Source organism: Balaenoptera borealis, assembly GCF_965194805.1.
Source record: "Balaenoptera borealis genome assembly, chromosome: 16".
Lineage (NCBI taxonomy): Eukaryota > Metazoa > Chordata > Mammalia > Artiodactyla > Balaenopteridae > Balaenoptera > Balaenoptera borealis.
Genome location: NC_138872.1, coordinates 5,755,920 through 5,776,186, shown reverse-complemented (window position 1 = coordinate 5,776,186; position 20,267 = coordinate 5,755,920). Strand labels below are relative to the sequence as shown.

The following is a 20,267-nucleotide window of genomic DNA, read 5'->3' as shown; positions in this document are numbered from 1 at the left end:
CATGCGCAACTCCCTTAAGGGAGGAGCAGCCTTTTCCTTCTTTTCCCTGCCTTCCGGACAACACAGGAAGTGGTTCGGAGACGCATGCGCAGTGTCTCCGCGGTAATTAGGGCCGTTTCCTCGACCGGCGTGAGAAGAACCTCAGGCTCCCGGGATTCTTGTTCCTGCCACCTCGCTACCGCCTCCTCCGCGCCCGAGCGGGGTCGCAGGCTCCTGAGCTCCTCCCGCTCCCCGTCGCCGGCTTCCCTCCGCGGCGCGACTCTCAGGTAGTCCCCGTGCCGCTTCCCCCCATTCCCAGCCGTCATGGCGCCGCAGAGGCCGGGTCCTCCCGGGCGAGTGCGGCCCGCCGCGAGGTGCTGGGGCACGAGCAGGACTGTTGGCGAACTCCATTAGTGGCCCCTGGGAGGGACGTCAGAGCTGCAAGGGGCCTTACGAGTCACCTCCGGTCTAACCCCCTCGTTTTTCTCGTGGGGAAACCGAGGCACCGGGAAGGGTCACAGAGTGGATGGCAGCCTCTGTCACCTCTGCCCTTCCTCGTCACACGTCTGGCTTCTCATAAGACACAAGCCACGTCGTTGACCTTCCCGGACCGTTCTTCTGCGGAAGGCCATCCCCCTTTAGTCTCCCCCACGGTAACCGGTTTCATCTCCTTTGTTGCATTTATGGCTCTCTGAACTGGTTCTTTGTTTCTGTTCCCTCCATCAAGTAGTCCTGTATCCACGTGCACACACTGTGCCCAGGCAAGTATCTGTGAAGTGCCAGGCGCTGTGCTGAGGGCCAGGTGTGTTTCAGGGGAGCGTTCAGGCGGCTCTTTGCCGTGGTGGAGCTGGCGCACTCCTGGGGAGGCGACTGATTGCCACCAAGTTCCAGATGGGGACAGGTGCTGTGAAGAAGACGGAGATGCGATGGAGGCTCCAACGTGTTAACATTAGGAAGGCAGGGAAGCCTCTGGGAGGGGCCTTCCTTTACGAAGATGCTTTTAACAGCTTCACTGGATGTCACTTACACACGATAATCCGTTTAAAGTGTACATTTTGATGATTTGGGGAAGTTTAAGTCGTGTAAACATCATCACCGTGCGGTTTTAGACCGTTTCCATCACCCTCAAAAGTTCGCAGGAGGCCCCTTTTGAAGTGGGACCTGAAGATTCAAACTGAGACAGCTGGGGGTTTGGGGGAGGGCGGATCATCCCAGGCTGGAGGAACAGCTGTTAGGAATGCTCCAGGGCTGGGAGGAGCTTGCTTTGTTCAGGGGCAGAGAGGAAGCCATCAGAGCTGGGGTGCAGCAAGGAGGCAAGGAGCGCGCGCTTCGGTAGGCTGGAGACGTACACTTGTCTTCCGAACGTTTAGAGGGTCCTCGGTGTCCTGCACAACATGTGGCCCATGTAGGCTGATTAACGCTCGATGGCCCTTGTTCTCCCGTAGTTCATCCCTAATGGCAGAAATGCTCTCTCCCAAACTTGACGGTTGAAGAGAGGAAGGGACAGGCGTTTCAGGCACTGTGTGTACAACTTCACTTGGTTTTTGTAACTCTGTGAAGTGGATATCAGGGTCTGTTTTTACAGACGAAAAAATCAAGGCTAAATAATGTGCCCCAAATCATATATTTAGTTCCTGGACTTGACTGCAGAAGCCTTGTCATTCCTTTGTTTGCTTGTGCAGTTAACTGGTGTTTCAAATACATCTCAAACATTTGAGGCAGAGGTGGTCAGCAAGCACCACGGCCTCGCACAGGGTTGCTTTCTGAGATATTAATGCGTTCATAGACCTAGTAGGTCTACACTTGATGATTTTTCATAAAGCTCGGGAAACTCAAATGCCTCCCCAGAATTCCTCACAGTTTTCCCATTCTGTGTTGTCTTCTTAAGAGATGCTACTCTTGTTATCTCCTGTCCCATGAGCTGTATGTTATTGGGCTAGTCACTTTTGTCACTCAGCTGCTAGCCTCCTTTGGGAGAGGTTGCTGATACGGTAGGCTTCTGGGTGTAAAAATTTACTAACCAATGACAGAATTGAAAATGTGGCATCAATGTATGTGAGGAATCAGAGTTATAATACATAGACTTTCTCCTTGGAAGGAAAAAAGGGAAAGTTGTTTATGACCCACTATGCACGAGACACTGCACTTTCTACATAGATAATCTGATTTGATCCTCAGAGCAACTCTGGAGAAGGTGTTAATATTCTCTCTGTTTGCAGAGTAGGGAAAATGAGGCTTGGTGAGATCAGGGTCCCAGCTCTGGTGAGTGGCGGAGGCATGGCTCTAACCCAGGTGGGCCTGCTAGACTGTGGTGCCCAGGAGAAAACTCAAAGTGGGGGGATTCTTGCTGGGCAGATGCCCAAAACGTAATGCCAAACCTTTTGCTACTTAAGCAGACCAAAATGGATTACTTTTTTAAACTCTTAACGATCGCTGCCAGGGTTGGTTGCTTTTCTAAGTAACTTCATGCAGAGATATTGACCTAATCCAGAGTGCGGACATTAGTACGAAGACAGTGAACTGTCACTAAGTGGGAAGCTGGAGGAATGGGGCTTTCTGCTGGTTTCCAGTTGTGTTCCTGGTGCTCAGCAGCGTGTCTCTAACTGTGTAAAAAGAAATGAGCGAATTTATTTTTTACCTGGTGACTGAAAAATACTCTGCTGTAACGTGTCAGTGTTGGTGAATTAATTGTGACAAAGTTAAGAAGGAAACTGGATGTGGGGTGTATGGGAACTCTTCTTTTTTTTTTAAAATTTATTTATTTATTTTATTTATTTTTGGCTGCGTTGGGTCTTTGTTGCTGCACGCGGGCTTGCTCTAGTTGCAGCGAGAGGGGGCTACTCTTCGTTGCGGTGCGCAGGCTTCTCATTGTGGTGGCTTCTCTTGTGGAGCACAGGCTCTAGGCACACGGGCTTCAGTAGTTGTGGCACACAGGCTCAGTAGTTGTGGCTCGCGGGCTCTAGAGCGCAGGCTCAGTAGTCGTGGCGCACGGGCTTAGTTGCTCCGCGGCATGTGGCATCTTCCCGGACCAGGGCTGGAACCCGTGTCCCCTGCATTGGCAGGCGGCTTCTTAACCACTGCGCCACCAGGGAAGCCCAGGGAACTCTTCTGTCTTAAGAATTTTCCATTAAAAACTATTCTAAAATAGAAAGTTTATTTTTAAAAAGCACTCTCCTTATCGCATATTTAGATCTCTTCAGAAGAGAGAAGCCTGACATCAAGCCGTTTATTTATTTACGCTCTGTTTCCCTTCCATAACTTAGTTGTCTGTATCTTGCCTCTCAGCGATGTGTATTACCTAGGAGAGGCCCTGTCCTTAGCTTTTCCCATTATTTTTAGGGCCCAGATGAGCTTGTTTGGAGCAGCCTCCGGGTTCGGCACGGCGGGAGCCAGCATGTTCGGCAGCGCCGCCGCAGATAATCACAACCCTATGAAGGTACCACCTGAGGCTGCATGGGTTTGTAGAGACGCTGCAGGGGGCCCCACGCTGGTGACAGCGAGAGAAACCCAGATGGCTTGGGAGCCTCCTTTGGGGGTGAAAACTCTGAAATTTTGTCCAGGCTGCTTTCTCAAATACTGGAGCAGAGAAACTGCATGTCCCCTGGACGAGTGTCCTGTTCCCCCTGACATTCCTGATCACTGGAATCCCTCGAGGTGCCTGTTAAAATTGCAGGTTCCTAGGGCCCAGCCCACAGCTGTTGACTCAGAATTTCTGTGGCGGAGGGAGGCCGGTGGTGCTGTGATGCAGCACTTCGGGGAAAGAGTGAGCGGGTGGGCCGTCATCTGGGGAGTGCGGCTGTGAGCCTGCCTTGAGAGCGCTGCCTGCAGTCCGGCAGCGCCCGTGCTTTCACTGGCTTAGTTATGCTCCCCTTCTTATCAGAGTAAGAAAGGTCTGATTCACTTAGCTCTTGACACGAGGGAAGGCCACCATGAGGTGCTGGTGAGAAAGGAGGCAATTTTGAATTGAATTGTGACGATGTATACATTTTAACATGGACTTTTTCCACCCCAGGATATTGAAGTCACATCCTCTCCTGATGATAGCATTGGTTGTCTATCTTTTAGCCCACCAACCTTGCCGGGGAACTTTCTTATTGCAGGATCGTGGGCTAACGATGTAAGTGCTCCTTAAACGCGTGTTCTCTCTGTCATATCTCTTTGTATGGGCACAGTTAGCTTTTTTTTTTTTTTGCTCCAAGTGAATGAAGCAGAGAGTTCAGTCTTATTCTTGGCTTTTTTTAAGCACCGAGTTTAGAGTGTGAACCCGTCTGAATGGCAGGCATCACTTCTTGTGCCGATTTTTGTTAAGAAAGCAGGATCATATGCGTCATTCAAAAATTCCTACTCCAGTTCAGTATCTTGAAGTATATTCCCAGATCTGTAGTGTTCATTGAAAACAAAAGTTGTCCATGACGGTATACACAAATTTCCCTTCTAGGCATCCTGCAAATGTTCTTCAGGCATATGTTAAAGTTTCTTCACCTTTAGATATAGCATAAATCCTGCACGGACACTATACTTACCAAAAAGAAATCATAGCATACGAAAAGAAAGATAAAAACTCTGGTAGAAAAATAGGCGAAGGGTGCTTAGAGGCACTTCACAAAGGAGTGCAAGTGGCCTGCTGGAGTAATCTTGAAACATTCAACCACACTCCTAATCAGATAAACACATTGTGGCTTTGCCACTCTCTTAGATATGGGACCTGGGCCAGTTATCTTCGTTAAGCCTTGTGTCCTGTTTCATGAGATGGAGATGACAGTAAGTTCAAAGAGCTTTAGCTGTTGTAGAGATTAATTCAGATAACGCATGTAAAGTACATCATGGGAAATCCTCAAGTCCCGAAATAGTTGAGACACAGGGTACAGACTTAAGGATTTCAGATAAATATCCTCCAGAAGAGCTGTACCAATTTACACACCTACCAGTAGTAAAAGTTTCAGCTTATCCTTGCTGGCGCCAAGTATTATTCATTTTATTTTTGTTAATTTGATAGGAAAAAAATGTCTATAATGTAAATTTGTGTTTTTCTGATTATGGCTTGGGGCAAAGGGCTTAAAATGCATATAATGTATCATTAATTGGCTGTTTGCGTTAATTTGTTTTATTACTATAGGTTCGATGCTGGGAAGTTCAAGACAGTGGACAGACTATTCCAAAAGCCCAGCAGATGCACACTGGACCTGTGCTAGATGTCTGCTGGAGTGATGTAAGTTTCATTCAGTTTTTTCATGTTTTCAGAGTGTATATAAATGTATATATGTTTTTATATAACCTGAAACACAAATAGCAAGTATGTATACACATTGTAGAAGTGCTGTTTCTGAATTTAAATATAGTAATGTATTGATACTCATAATGTAGTCAGTTAACTTTAGTCATGTTAACTTTAATCTCTCTGAAAGCTTTTCTTGCATTAAAAAAATCCATTAATTTATTGACATATTTCCTTGAGCAAGAGATTAGACAATTTTTTAAAGCCTTTCCTACCTCTGCATGTTCCATGAGCTTATGTTGTTTTAAAATTAGAAATTACTGTCCCAGAAAATAAGTCCTAGGGGAAAAATTAATCCTCTTCCATTATTAAGCTTCTGAAATATTTCATTTTTTTGGAAGTCTTTTTCCTCCCAAATCCTGAACATCAGCAATATAAGTAAATGTGTTCAAGTTTATTCAGCTCTGAGCTCTTCTTTATTTTGCTTTTTGGGGGAGTGGGTGGGTGATTGGGGAGTTTAATGAAGGTACCATTTACAAAGAAACCAGCAGGGATGGTGAAGTCACGCACAGCAAGAGCCACAGCTGTGGAGGACCCACCCCTCCCTAAAGGAGGAGCCCAGGATTGACAGCCCAGCCTTTCTCTCCTCCCTTCTGTTGACGGCTGAACCCTGCAGAAGTGAGAAAACAAAGGGGCCTGACTGAGAGTCTGGGGCGGCTGTGCTGAGGAGACTAAGCCTCAAGGTCCCTCCTCAGGCTCATGCAAAATTTTTTCATTAGATGCGATATGCAAACAGTAAAATTGAACCTTTCTAGTATATGATTCTGTGAGTTTTGAGAAATGCATAGAGTTGTGGTCAAAATATAGAAGAGATCCATCAGCCCAAGGATATCCTGCTGCCCTTTGTAGTCAAATCCTCCTCAGTCCCCAGTCCCTGGAAAACACTGATGTGTTTTCTGTCCCTGGGGTTCTGCCTTTATCAGAATGTCTTAAACAGAAGCCCTTTGAATCGGGCTGTTTTGAGCATACTGCATTTGAGGTCCATCCAGGTTGTTGTATCTGGCAGTAGTTTGTCTTCCTTATTGCTGAATAGTAATCCATGGTATGGATGTATCACTCTTTGTTCACCATCCACGAGCTGAAGGACATTTGGGTTGTTTCCCATTTTTGGTCATTACGAATAATGCTGCTATAAACATTTGTATATTGGATTTTCTGTGAATATAAGTTTTCATTCCTCTTGCATTAATATCTAATAGTGGGCTTGCTGGGTCATATGTAATATATGTTTAACTTTATGAGAAATATCAAACTACTCACACCATACATTTATGTGATCTTACTTAGCTTTCAAATAGGAAATGATTCTACTATTTATAAATATTTTGAGATGGTTAAGGAGCCAGAGTTGCTCCCATTTTAATCATTAGCTCTGACAGCCTTCTCTAAAGCATTTTTGTTATCTGTAAAATGTATTTCTGACATGTCTGATTGGGTTATTATGAGACTAATAATAGTTTTAATTTACCTGTAGAAAAATAGCAACTTGAATAGATTTTAAATATTTCTAATTTATTTTGCCTGTCTTTCTTTACTGATCAGGTAACAGATCAGAATTGTAAGTTTCTTATCAAGTATGGTAAGAAATAGAATTAACTGACACCGGAATTCTGTTGCTCAGATGTTACCGAGTAGCTGTTGGCTTTTACAGAGATGTGTACCGCCTGTTTCCTTTCTCCATCTCCATTAGAGTTGTGCGCCATCTAGTGGAGGCATTGAAACATAGACAGGAAGAGTTGCAATTCAGTGAGCTGAGTTCTGAGAGAGGCAGGATGCACTGTGCTGGGTGGGCAGAACCCAGAAGGCAGCTATAAAGTTTGGGAAGGGGGCTGTGAATGCTCCATAGAAGAGGCGAGAGTTGAGCTGAATCTTAAAAGTAAACCATCCGCTTATATAGCTTTAGAGCATTGTCGCATCCATTCCAGGCCTGGGTTCAAATTTCGGTTCTATCTCCACTTTTTGACTTTGCCAAGTTATTTAATCTCTCTGAGTCTGATTTTTCACTTATAAGATGACGATAATAATAGTATTTACAACAGGTAATAACATTATTTAGTTCCAGTAATTGTCAGGCACCTATTGTATGCTAAGCACTTGGGATATAGTGGAAGTCAAAGTAGGCGAGGTAGGCAAATCCTGTGCTTATGGAACTCATGATCTGTTAAGACAGACGTAGAGAAACAGAGAAGGATTGCAGGTAGTGGAAATCAGTGACAGCTAGATTCAGCCACGTAAAGACTAGCGGGGCACCTGTGGGACGTGGTTAAGAGACTTGTTTGAGGGAATATAGGGGGTGAAAGGCTGAGCCCAGACCTGGACCTTCCTGGCTCTAGAGCCCGTGCACTTAACAGCCTCCCTCACAGGGGCTTACAGGAATAGGAGCTAGCCTGGGAGAGGAAGGCAGCTGTGGAAAGGCACCGAAGCACAGAAGAGCCACGGTTAACGCTTGAGGCATAAAAGCCAAACTTGCTGAGGGTGATTCTCTGGCAGTCTGAGGACGGTCGGTCTGGCCACAGCAGGTGGACCTGAGAGGAGCTGAGTCGAGAGCGCTTGGGAATCTCGTTTCTGTGCCCCAGCCGTCTGATAGACTGGCCTCTGTCTCAGTGTGTCCACTGGGGCCTGGCATCCTGCAGCTGGCAGGAGTGGCGTTTTATGAGATTGAGGGGCCAGCGTTCCACTCAGCCTCGGAGCATCCCGCTCCATACGGTAGCATCTTCCCAAGGATTTGTGCAGTTGCCCTCATAGCCTCATTAATAGAGAAGAAGGTTTTCTCTCTTCTTTCGCGTGGGGACCTGGCGACTTCAAATGGGAAGAAGTTTTTGCTAGGGGAAGATAGTGGTAAATCTTTGAGCTGTGGAACCAGAAATGAAGTACTGTAGGGCAGGGGTCAGCAAATTATGGCCCATGGGCCAAATCTGACCCATTACCAATTTTTGTGAATGAACTGTTCTTGAAACACAGCCACATCATTCATTTACACAATGTGTATGGCTGCTTTCAAGCTACAACAGCAGAGTTAAGGAGTTGCAACAGAGACCTCTTGCCCTGCAAAGACTGAAATATTTACTGTATGGCCCTTTAAGAGAAAAAATTTGTTGACAGCTGGTCTAGAATTTTCAACTCAGTACTTTTTGTTTTTAAATTACCTTGTGCTTCATGTTGACTGACCTACTTTATGAGTTCTGTATGTATTTTAAAACCACTATACAGTGACTGCCAATTTTTTAAGCTATTCTATAGTTTACATTGGACCAGTGACTATCATAAATTAGTGTAGTTTTATTGCATGCACTTTAGAATGCTATGAGATACTGAGCTGAAAAGTAATAATGATTGTACGTGTGGTATAGAGCGGGAATGGGGGGTAGAAAGAGATACAGTAAATGTGGCAAAGTGTTTACAGTTGGTGAATCTAGGTGATAGGTTTATGCGTATTCATTGTATTATTCTTGCAACTTTTGTGAAGGCTTGAAATTGATGAAAATAAGAAAAAAATTTTGAAGTGGCTCCTGGTAGGTAACACACATCGATACAGGATGTACAAAGGCTGTTCCCGGAGGACATGCCAGTGGCCATGGCTGCCTCTGAGCGGCGAGCTGGGGTCAGGAGAGACTTCGTTTCCACTCTATAATTCTAAATGCTGTTCAGGTTTTTTTGACCTTTTTACATATTATCTCTTAGAAAAAATTAACAATTAAGAGCAGAAAATGTGTTTTGTATATGGTATTGTAGCTTGCAATACTCTGGCCCCCAAATAATTGGGAAAATTAAAATTGCAAAATAAAACCTGCCTCGGTATGTTCAGTCTAATATCTAGATGTTCATATAGAGGTTTTATTTTTCTTAGAATGTCAGATTTTTTTCTATTTTATTTTAGGATGGGAGCAAAGTATTTACGGCATCATGTGATAAAACTGCCAAAATGTGGGACCTCAACAGTAACCAGGCGATACAGATAGCACAGGTAGTAAAAACTTACCCTCTGCAGGAAGGCTGGGCAAGGCTGGTGCCCAGGGTTGCGATGATTCCTTAATTACAATAATTCTCTATTATAGGAAAGATGCAGTTTGACCATTCCAAATCAATTAGATTTAAATATACCAGAAACCTCTGTAGCACAAAAATGACACCAATTTTGTACACATTCTCGTTTTAACTAGTATTTCATAAATTGTTCTGTCATGGGTCTTCCGTAGTGTGTGGATGAGGAGGGCATAATAAGGAGCTAGTGACATTAAAATCTGTAAATGGTACAGCTGGTCCTCAACATTCTGACACCCATGTGTGGCTTGCCTTGTACCAACTGCATTTGGTCACATATTCATTCGACAAGTCTGTATTGAATGAATGCTTGTGATACTCCAGGCACTGTCCTTAGGAGTAGAGATGCAGCAGTGAGTAAGAGGGACCCTTCCACATGCCAGGAGCTTTTACAGTCTGCTCGGGACAGCAGGCAGGTTCTGTGTGAAGACTGCTAAGAAAAGCAGAAATGAGGAAGATGAGAGAACCTGGAACCGGAGGGTCTGGCCTGGCGAGGAAGAGCCTCTTGACACCGAGACATTTTCAGGAAGGTGTTTTGTACCGTGAGATCGCAGCACTGTGTGCTAGAAGCACCTCCTCAGTCTCTCAGTGCGTGTCATCTAAGTGATACAACCGTGGTGGAGTTCCCTATGAGTTATTCCTGAATATCTCCCCCTTTCACTCTCACATGCTAGTTAATTATGGTTAAAATCAAATTAAATTTTGTTAGAATGGAAGGTAGATACATGCTCTTGATGTTACATTGAATGTTTTGGTCATGGGGAAGGGCTGAACTATCCTTTGGTTTTTGTTTGGTATGACTTCAGTATTTAAGGTTCCTTTTCTTTGAATTTCCAGAACCAAAGCTGTGTAGCATATTATTACATTCACCTTGATGTATTTTGGTTTTATCTTGAAAGCACGATGCTCCTGTTAAAACCATACATTGGATCAAAGCACCAAACTACAGCTGTGTGATGACCGGGAGCTGGGATAAGACTTTGAAGGTATAATATACTGTTGAGGGACTGCATGGCCTGACCAAGATTGGCATTTATTTTATTATTATTTTTAAAAATTAATTAATTAATTTTATGTTTGGCTGCATTGGGCCTTCGTTGCTGCACGGGGGCTACTCTTCATTGCGGTGGCTTCTTTTGTGGCGGACCACGGGCTTCATTAGTTGTGGCACACGAGCTCAGTAGTTGTGGCTCGTGGGCTCTGGAGCTCAGGCTCAGTAGTTGTGGCTCATGGGCTTAGTTGCTCTGCAGCATGTGGAATCTTCCTGGACCAGGGATTGAACCCGTGTCCCCTGCATTGGCAGGCGGATTCTTAACCACTGCGCCACCAGGGAAGCCCGATATTTATTCTTGCACTGTTTGGACTTTAGCTCTGAATGGTCACTTACTGGGTTTTTATGGGTTTGTTTTTTGGGTTTTTTTTGTCTTTTAGTTTTGGGATACACGATCATCAAATCCTATGATGGTTTTACAACTCCCTGAAAGGTGTTACTGTGCTGACATGGTAAGGAATTTTTAACTTAGTAATAATTATTTCCTTTAAAAAAAAAAAAGAAGAAGAAAAAAGGCACTTCTTACCTTATGATATCTTGCAATCAGAGGGTAATGTAAAAACCCTTCAAACTTTAATAATAGACGTGGGATGTAGTTTGGATTGCCTCAGTCGTCTTAAATCTGTAGATTTTTGTGCTGCATATGTTCCAGAATTACAGAAACCTGGATGTCACATTTTTTTAGTCACTTGTATGAACATAGGCAGGTAGCCACATGCCACGCTGTCCCCAGAATGCCATGCACTGTGTGGCTGGAGGAGAACTGGCAGTAGCTTGGTGGTGTGGTGCCAGAGCTCTGGTGACTGTCTCTGAGTGAGCGGGATAGAAACTAAAGAACTTTCTCTGTTGGTTTAGCAATAAGTTGAAGTTTTATACCAACTGCCCCAGTAATTCCACTTTTAGGAATTTATCATGAGAAAAGTAAAGATGCAAATGTTTTTTGTTCTCTATAATATAGTAAAAACATGGGAAGTGACCCAGTGGCCCAACAAGACAGACATGGTTAAGTGAACCCTGTGGTGGGTTCATTTGAGGGAATGTTAGATATGTGGCCACTGCTAGTGTTCTCTGGAAAATGTGTGGGGTGGTGCTCACTAAACACGCTTTGAGTAAAGGATCAGCATTATATAGAAACATATATATACACACCTGTATAACGTTCAGGAAAAAACACGGGGGTTAGCATACCATAATGCTAACAGCAGTTATCATTTGATGGGGCGATAGAGGTGATGTTCATTTCTTCTCTATTTCTCAGTACATTTTCTAAATGTATATTTTGTAGTTTTAAAAAACGAGTCTTTTAAAAAGATATGAATGTTCTACTTTCAAATACGATTTCTCTAGGTTACCTTGAAATGTGATAATATCATTGAACTGTTAAACTTGAAAAAAATTCAGACTTACTTTTGTGACTCTAAAAAAAATTGATCTAATACTTTGGTATGAAAAAGAGCACAGTCCACTTTAAGCACGTCTCTGCTTTCCTGTGTTTTCCAGATATACCCTATGGCCGTGGTGGCGACTGCAGAGCGGGGACTGATCGTCTATCAGTTAGAGAATCAACCTTCTGAATTCAGGAGGATAGAATCTCCGCTGAAACATCAGGTGAGTCACAAGTCAAATCAAGAAGCTCGTATTTAGCACTTGTCGCAGGCAATCTGGCCGTGTGGCCACATATGGAAGTCGTTGTACTTTCAGACATTCGGGGGGGGAATTTAGGGTATAAACACAGGTATTTAGTGAGCAAATACCGTCTTCTGCAAACATCCCCCGGGTTCGCTGCATGCTGCTGAATGGGTGCACGCCTCGGTGGATTGGTTCCGTCGTGAATCACAGCTTCCGTCTTTAGCTTGGTCTTCACCTGCCACAGATTCTTAGATCTCCTTCACTCTCTCCAGACCCCTGGACACTCCCTCCGAGAACATAGAAGCTGATGGTTGGGAACTTCCCCATCGTCCTCCTGCTGCATCTAGAACTCTGGCTACACCTGCATCTTCCCTGCCTTTTCCCAGCTGTTAGGTGAGCCTTCTCAGGAGCCTTAGGCTGTCAGCCACCTGCCTCTCTCCTGTGTCTCATCTCCCCTCTTCTTGTACTTCATTGGCACTGAACCAGGCTCAAGTCCAATCCTAGGAAACAAGCCTCTTCTGACCCCCACATCCTCTGCCACCTCGGTCCCTTTTTCCCTTTGAAGTCAAGTAAGTGTCTTACGTGAGCTTTCTTGGTTCCCTTACCTCCCACTCATCTCTCACCCTCTTTGAGACTTCTGCCCCCATTACTCTACTGAAACTGTTTCTGGCATGGCCACTGATGGCTTTCTAATCAGTAGCTCCAGTGGGATACTCATCAACCCTCATCTTACCGTGGCAGCAGCATTCGCTGCTGTTCTTATTACATATTCTTAAAACTCTGTCCTTGGTTTCAGTAATGCCAGCCTCTTACGTCCTGCCTCTCTGGTTGCTGCTTTGTCTTCCTTGCTGGTTCTTGCTGCATGTTGAGGTTCCCCAGGCGTCTGCCCTTGGCCACTGCCTTCTCTACGTCTGCCGGCCGCTGCTGTTGCTTAGGTGCGCCTTGCGGGCTGGAGACTTGGATCCCAGCAGGCCTTGCCTCTGCGCTCCTGACAAGGACACCCACAGTCTGACAGCTCCTCTGCGTCCTCCTCATGTCTCAGCCCAAGAGCCAAACCCGTGCCAAACCCAGGACCACTTTCTGCAGATCGTGTTACCTCTTCTCAGGATCCTCCCTGCTCATTCTCCCCAGGCTATGTATATATAGATATGTGTGTGTGTCTTATATGTACGTACGTGTAGATTTTACTCATCTTGTTCTTTCGACCAGAGCATAGACTCAGTGAGAGCAGGGATTTTGTGTTCATTGCTGCCTCATTCCTGGCACCTGGAGCCAGGCCTGAATAGAAGGCATTCTGTGTTTGCCGAGTGAGCAGTCTTTACCTGCCCCTTCCCACCACCCCAGCCTGCTCTTCCCCTTGTGCTCTGCATCTCACTAAATGGGGCCTCCGCCCCTTAGTTGTCTAAGCCAGAAATCAGGAGTCGTCCTTGATTCACTCTCCCTCCTTTCCTCCTCTCCCATCTCATCAACCACCAAGCTCACTTCTACCCTGCATGTGGTTTCAGATCTGTTCATTTCTCTCCTTCCCTCCGTCCACATTTAATGCAGCTCTTCTTGAATGACAATAAGAATGTGGATCTGTGCTCCTTTGCCCCCGGAGGCTGGGCCGTGGGTTGTTGCTGTGGGATCTTCTGTGGAGTCCAGGAAACCCTCCTTTGGGCCCTCAAGCTCAGTGTTGGATCAAGGGCAGTGTCTGGCTTTTGCGTAGCTTATGCACGGTTTAGAAAGTTCTGGCCGCGTCCACTGTATGCTTGACCCTTGGTCCCCCGTGCTCCACAGGCAGACACTACTTCCCTTTTCCAGTTGGGGATGCAGAGGCTCTGGAACGTTGGGTGACTTGCTGGACGGCACTCGCCTAGTCAGTGGTGGGCTGTGAATCAAAGTGACATGTTCTCCCGACCTACCAGGGGGCCAGCGCCAGAATAGGACCTGGCGGGGCTCTGAGGGCCATGTGCCCTGCTGCAGTGACAGCAGGGCCTTTAGGGTGGCAGAGGGAGAACAGTGCCTGGATGGAAGCACTTGGTCCGAGGTTTATTCATAAAATCATGTGGCTGAGTAAAAAGAAAATAATGCTTACTGGAGGAATAGAAGTTATCTTCTTTACCGTATTTGAGAAATACTGTTTCTGGTTCTTTCAAAACCCTAAAAGCTGTTTACAGTCACATTAGTTATGGAATGTTACAGCTTACATTGTGATGATATACTTTTTCCCCCCCAACTGTAGCATCGATGTGTGGCTATTTTTAAAGACAAACAGAACAAGCCGACAGGTTTTGCCCTGGGAAGCATTGAGGGGAGAGTTGCCATTCACTACATCAACCCCCCAAATCCGTAAGTGAGGCCTGATCAGCTTGAAGATTTTCACTTGAAGCTTTTTTTAAAAAAGGAAAACTAAGTTGGGCCTTTGTTTTTCAGTGCCAAAGATAACTTCACCTTTAAATGTCATCGATCTAACGGAACCAACACTTCAGCTCCTCAGGACATTTACGCGGTACGTTTTTAGAAACTGTAACCCTGAGAATGTGTCTAGAAACTAGACTTGGAGGTGGGTAGCTGAGTCATTATGGGATCAGAAAAGATCACTGTCATTGTGTGTGTTCGCGTGCAGAGGTAAATGGCTTACGTGAGAGGTTTCAGTTTTCTGCTTTTATGAACATGTTGACCGTCTTCGTTCTCTCTGTTTCTGAATGCAGGCTTAGGAGTTTTGGGGAGCAACTTCCACCTCTATGAGTGCTGGTAGACAGTTGATACACTTAGCTAAAACCGAGAAATTGCCGTTTGCTGAAAAAGAAAAAGGCATTTTCCTGAGGTTCGCTCCTTGGTGTCACTAGCTTACATACTTATTAACCTCTGCTGACTTGTGTTTTGAACAAGAGGCGAGATTCAGTCCTGGGCTGCTGATTGGTTCAGGAAGTGGGGCTAGTTTATCCTGTGATCAGCGGGCCGCCAGCTCTACTGAACTGACCGTCTGTTCCATTTTGTGTCCTGACTGAACCAGGAAGTCTGCATTGGCGAAAACCTGATTTCTCCTCCCTCCTCTGCCTCTGCTTCTCATTGTACATATCCATCATTTGTAGGTAAATGGAATTGCGTTCCATCCTGTTCATGGCACCCTTGCAACTGTGGGATCTGATGGTAGATTCAGCTTTTGGGACAAAGATGCCAGAACAAAACTAAAAACTTCGGAACAGTTAGATCAACCGATATCGGCTTGCTGCTTCAATCACAATGGAAACATATTTGCATATGCTTCCAGCTACGACTGGTCAAAGGTGAGAATTCCCAAACCTGCGCTGGGCCCCGTCAGGCAGCAGAGCCAGGCCCTGGAGTCAGAAGGCCTGGGTTTGAGTCGCGAAGCCTCCCCAGACACGCTGTGTGTCTGCAAATGGCATGTCACCGTCACCTCACTGCAAAGGGAAACAGCAGGGCCTCCCTGTCATGCTTTCCCTGAGAACGTGCCCACGTCAAGAGCTTGGTCAGCATAAACCCAGCGGCCGCCACTCGGGGGGGTCCGAGTCATCCAGTGTTGCCAGGGGTTGTTGGGCGAGAGTGAAGAGGGCTCAGCAAGGCCGTGGGGCTTCCACCAGAGGCATTGGCTCTTTGCTTGTTTGCTGTGTGGGGAGGAGGGAAGTTAGGGACTGACAGGGTCCTGGCTGTGTTTTGGAGTCATCCCAGCGTGATGGTGAAGAGAGCAGACCTGGGTACTTGGGTTCCAGAGCCGTGGTGTCTTTCTTGCTCACCTCCACACGTGTCTGTCTTCACTGGCCCTGGCCCCCTCCCTTCCCCGAGACACACACAACACACACACAGCACACAACTCTCTCTCTCTCTCTCTCGACTCCGTTCTTCTCTGCCTGTCCCCTGTCTCGTTCCCCCGTCTGTAAGCACACACTTCAGCTCTTCTAAAACAAGTGTTAAGAAGCCTGGTTTCCCTTCTGTTAAACTTGTCCAGAGTGGTGACCCCCTGCCCTCTTTGTTCCCCCACCTCTGTCTCCTCAGTTTCCTGGACCGTAGTCAGGTTCTTGCTGCCTTTGTTCTTGTCCAGTACAGAAGCTTCCTTGCTGTCTGTGCTGGGCACCGGTCCATCCCTTCCTCTTCCCTTCACAAAGCCCTCCCCTTGGTTTCTCTGACCTTTCTGTGGTCTGTTGTATTCCTTCTCCTGACTGCTGCTCGCCATCTCTGGTGGCTTCTGCTCTTCTGCCCACCTCTTGTATGCAGGCCTTTTTCTGTGGTTCTCCTTCGGGTCCTCCAGGCGTGTCTGCATTCACGAAGCAGCAGCTCTTCCAGCCTAAGCTGGTGACTCTTCCATGTCTAACTTGGCTCCTGACCTCGCTCCCCACTTCTTCCGGTGTCCCAGTCCCAACAGGATGTCCGCCCCTGGCTACCCCCTAAGCACCTTAACCTAGGAGATCAAAATTCGGTGGATTCCCCGCCCCCCCCCCGCCCCTGGCTTTACCCTCCTGCTTGCGGCTTCTCCTGTGTTCGTTCCTCTTTGAGGCAAACACCTCCTAGTCAGTGGTGTGTCAGTCTCGGAGTCGCCTTTGGTTCTCTCTCTTTCTCAGAAGAGCTGGGCAGTCACGGAGCTCTGTCCACTTCACCTGCGGTACATCTTGCCCGCTCAGCGCATTGTTGTGATGCCTGCTCAGGCCTGTGGGAGGCGCAGTCTCTCTGAGCGTTTGCTTATGTGAGCCGCGTAGCTGCCTTTTTCCAGCAACTTTACTGAGTTGTAATTGAAAGGCAGTAAATTGCACACATTTAAAGTTTAGTTTGATCAGTTTCAGTATCTGTGTATATACCCAGGAAACCTTCACCACAGTCAAGATAACATACATTTTTATCTCCCCCAAAAGTTTCTGCGTGTATCATTGTAATCCTTTCCTTCACGCACACATTGATCTGCTTTCTGTCATTATAGGTGAATTTGCATTTTCTAGAATTTTGTATAGGTGGCCTCATACTGTGTACTCTTTTTTGCTGTTGAATGCGTCACTAGTTTGTTTTTTACTGCTGAGTAGGATTCCATGGTGTCTCGATGTATCCACTGTTTGTTTATCCGTTCACCTGTGGAAGCCACGCACTCAGTTTTGCAAAGAGTGTGCTTTTTTTGGTTCTGCCTGGCTGGGGTTGGAGGCAGATTGCGGCCTGAGGCCTCAGTTTCCCCGTGGGCCTCTTCGATGGATCTCCTCTTCTTCAGCTGCTCAGCCTGCAGCCACATTAAAACTCCATGTTTAACTCACATCACACTCATGGCTCTGCATGTTTCAGGCGTTGAAAAAATAGTTGTAAATTGAAAACAGTGTAAAATCAAAGCTCATCGCTTTGAATGCTACTCAGAATTAATTCATCTGAGCAATTAATGTCAACTTAACCGTGGAACACTTAAATTATAATCTTTTAACTTAAAAAAAAGTTGCTTACGAATTTTCCATTGTTCTTAGTCGAAGGACAGTTATCCCCACATATGATTAATATTATTAGCTTGTTGCTTGAGCGTAACTGTTCCGAAAAGCTGCACTTTGTGTATTACGATGAGACTTAATGGTCATTGGGTGAGCAGAACTTCTAGAACTATCTTGGCGTAACTGTCAAGGAGTGAGAATAAAGCATATCATTGCACTGCAGGCGGCAGAACGCACCCAGAGGCGCTTCCCACCTCCCTGTTCCAGGCCTTTTGGTTACCTCGGGTTTCCACTCATCTGTCTTACCCACACCACTCTGCTGTCTTCCTGAAACATAAGTCCTGTCATTGTCATTGTCACTTAGCTTTGTGGCTGCCATTCCTTTTCCCTGTGGGACAGTTTTCACAGGCCTCGGCTTGTCCACAGCCCTTTCTAGCCTGGCCTGAGCTGGGTGCTTCCGACTCCCCCAGTGTCACACAGCCCCCCCTTCCTCCTCAGCACAGGCGCAAGCAGACACGCTGACACCTGCACTTCGCCTCCCTCTGCGTCTGGGGTGGCGCATCCTGGGGCTTGCCCCGCTCCCTGTGACGTCACAGACCGGAAGTCTCCTGTGCTGAGAAACCTCCAGCCCATCCTCCGCCACCCTCCCTCCCCAGCCTGTGCTCACCGAGGGGGAGTCATCTTGGCATTAAAGCAGTGGGAGGTGGACAGAAGTCTCAGTGCTGAAAAGATAAATATGTAGAAGATCATCCTTCTAAGGGGCACATTGAAGACATTTCCACTGAGTCCTTAACCTTTACTCTGAGGATTAAAGTTTTTCTTTAACGTTTGACTTTTATTTCTCTACATTTACCTGTTTTATTCCTCCAGAGAGATTACGCATCATGCATGGAGCACAGGACTTGGCATGTTAAAAGTGCCCACAAAATGCTAACCTGATTTTTAATCAATTTTTAAGGTACTGTTTTTTTTCCCCTTTAGGGACATGAATTTTATAACCCCCAAAAGAAAAATTACATTTTCCTACGTAACGCAGCTGAAGAGCTAAAGCCCAGGAATAAGAAGTAGTGGCTGGAGACTTGTGGGTTGTCCAGAGTTGTCTTCTCTCCACTCTGCCTCATCTCTGTACGAATTTGGGTCCCAGCTTTCGGTGGGTTGTCAGCCATGGATATGGATTTCAACCCCTGGAGAAAACGATGTCATTGTTCAGCAGTCAGGAGCCTGGCGGCCACGGTGACTGTCCGTCTCTCCATTCCACTGCCGGTTACAGGTTTCGTCTGTAGCTCTAAGGGGATTAAAATTATTATAGAAGTTCTTAGATTCATGTGGGCAACTGCCAGGTATTTTGCAGTGCTTCGTTCAGCAGTGTATGTATTAGAGAACATTGGGAAACATTCTACGAGCCCTGTACTGTATTTTGTAATAAAATATTTTGAAGATTGTCTACTAAGCTCCCTTTGTCCGTCTCTCCCCTTGCCCACCCCGTAAGCTCTGAAGTGGTGGCCCTGCTCGGCATCATCACTGGGTTTTGATTTGTGATTGCAGATGCCCTGTGGGAAATGCAGAAATTTTGCCCCTTAGGGGAGAGGAAATCCTGAGCTGGGAGTATTTCTGCTGTGTGGATTGTCTAGCAGCAGTCTCTCCAAGCATTGGTGGGCAGAGTTTGAATGTGTTTTTCTTTTGCTTCCTTCATTCCTGTCTTGGACATTCCAGTGCTTTTCAGTTCTGCAGGGCAGATGTCCTGGTGACTGGAACAGGGGTGTTCCTGTTCTGAGTGACAGGCCTTTGTGGGCAAAGCCCAAGTGGGTGACGCATGTGTGGCCTTCAAGTTAGAACCCAAGTCCCCTGCATGGGAAGTACTCGGAGCTGGTGCCCCCAGTAGCCATAGGTTTGGGGTGTTGCTTTTTTATTTCATGTAATTCAAAATTCCTGATTGGTAAGTATCTGAAATGAGAGTCTGTTGTGTTTTTACCCTGCAATCCCAAATGCTTTTTCTGCTTTACTCTTTGGGGCTGGTGTGTAAATTAACTTCCTGAGTGTGGAGCTCTGGCATTGATAATCCTGTAAGACATGTTTGCCTACTCTTAAAAGACAAAATAAAGTTTCCTACTGAAAGACATTGCCAGCACTCAATGGTTTAAATTCTTTGGTAGTCAGATCACAGATGAATTCAGACCATTAACTCTCCGGTTCTTTTGGTCTGAAAAGTTTTGTTTTGGGTTGGTTATTTTTTTCTTTTATTTTTTTGAGAGAGAGGGAAAGGCAGGTGCACTAGAAAAGTCTTAATATTCAAGTTAACTGTTTACAGCTAACTTTTTCCTTCCCTTTATGAATCAGCCCTGCAGCTCTGCGATCTGTGTGTATCGGCAGATACGGCGAGTAGGAAAGATTGCCATGAGGAGAGCCAAGCTCTAGCCAAGCTCAGGCTATTTCAGAAGCCAATGTTCGTTGGAGGTGAGAATAGATGGATCACTTTTAGTTTAGCCGCAGTTTTGTTACTCTTTTTTTACAAGCTAGTGACTGGCTATGGTTGAAAATGACCACAAAATAGTGAGTCTTAAGTCATGAGCCTTTTAGAGTGTTCTTTTCCAAGACTGGCCCTTGTCACATCACCGAGGGGATAGTTTTTCTAATTGGCAAATTTAAAACATTTGCTTAAGTCCAGGGTTGGACTTGGGGCTGCCAGAAACCAGGAGTAAAGTAAGCTCCTTGCTGGGAGACGGGCTCAGTTCTCTGTCGGCCTAGAACCCAGAACATAAAAGTCTGTTGTATTTTTTCTAATGATGAACCTGTAAATATTTGTTGAAGTCATTAAACTTCTTAAGATACTTGTTCTCATGTTTCCTAAAAGGTATGTGAAGTCTGAGGAACTCTGCATCTTCAACCTCCTCAT

General features: G+C 45.9%; 1 protein-coding gene across 2 annotated transcripts; it reads left to right on the top strand.

Moving 5' to 3' along the window:
- Positions 1-48: 48 nt before the first annotated feature.
- Positions 49-18,818, top strand: RAE1 (ribonucleic acid export 1). Of its 2 annotated transcripts, XM_082359322.1 has the most exons (12): positions 49-266; positions 3,319-3,415; positions 3,992-4,096; positions 5,096-5,188; positions 9,132-9,218; positions 10,195-10,281; positions 10,727-10,798; positions 11,847-11,954; positions 14,200-14,306; positions 14,391-14,466; positions 15,053-15,247; positions 18,356-18,818. In XM_082359322.1, exons 1-12 carry the CDS (start codon positions 85-87, stop codon positions 18,440-18,442), a joined length of 1,296 nt encoding a protein of 431 aa, XP_082215448.1. In that variant the 5' UTR covers positions 49-84; the 3' UTR covers positions 18,443-18,818. The 2 variants fall into 2 exon arrangements, with proteins under 2 accessions (XP_082215448.1, XP_082215449.1); XM_082359323.1 differs by lacking the exon at positions 9,132-9,218 and having other exon boundaries at positions 68-266.
- Positions 18,819-20,267: the final 1,449 nt, after the last annotated feature.

Coding starts and splice junctions, on each gene's coding strand:
- RAE1 (XM_082359322.1), top strand. CDS start 85: ATGCGCAGTGTCTCCGCGGTAATTAGGGCCGTTTCCTCGACCGGCGTG. Junction 11,955..14,199: donor AATCTCCGCTGAAACATCAG/GTGAGTCACAAG, acceptor CCCCAACTGTAG/CATCGATGTGTGGCTATTTT. Junction 15,248..18,355: donor CCAGCTACGACTGGTCAAAG/GTGAGAATTCCC, acceptor TTTCCCCTTTAG/GGACATGAATTTTATAACCC.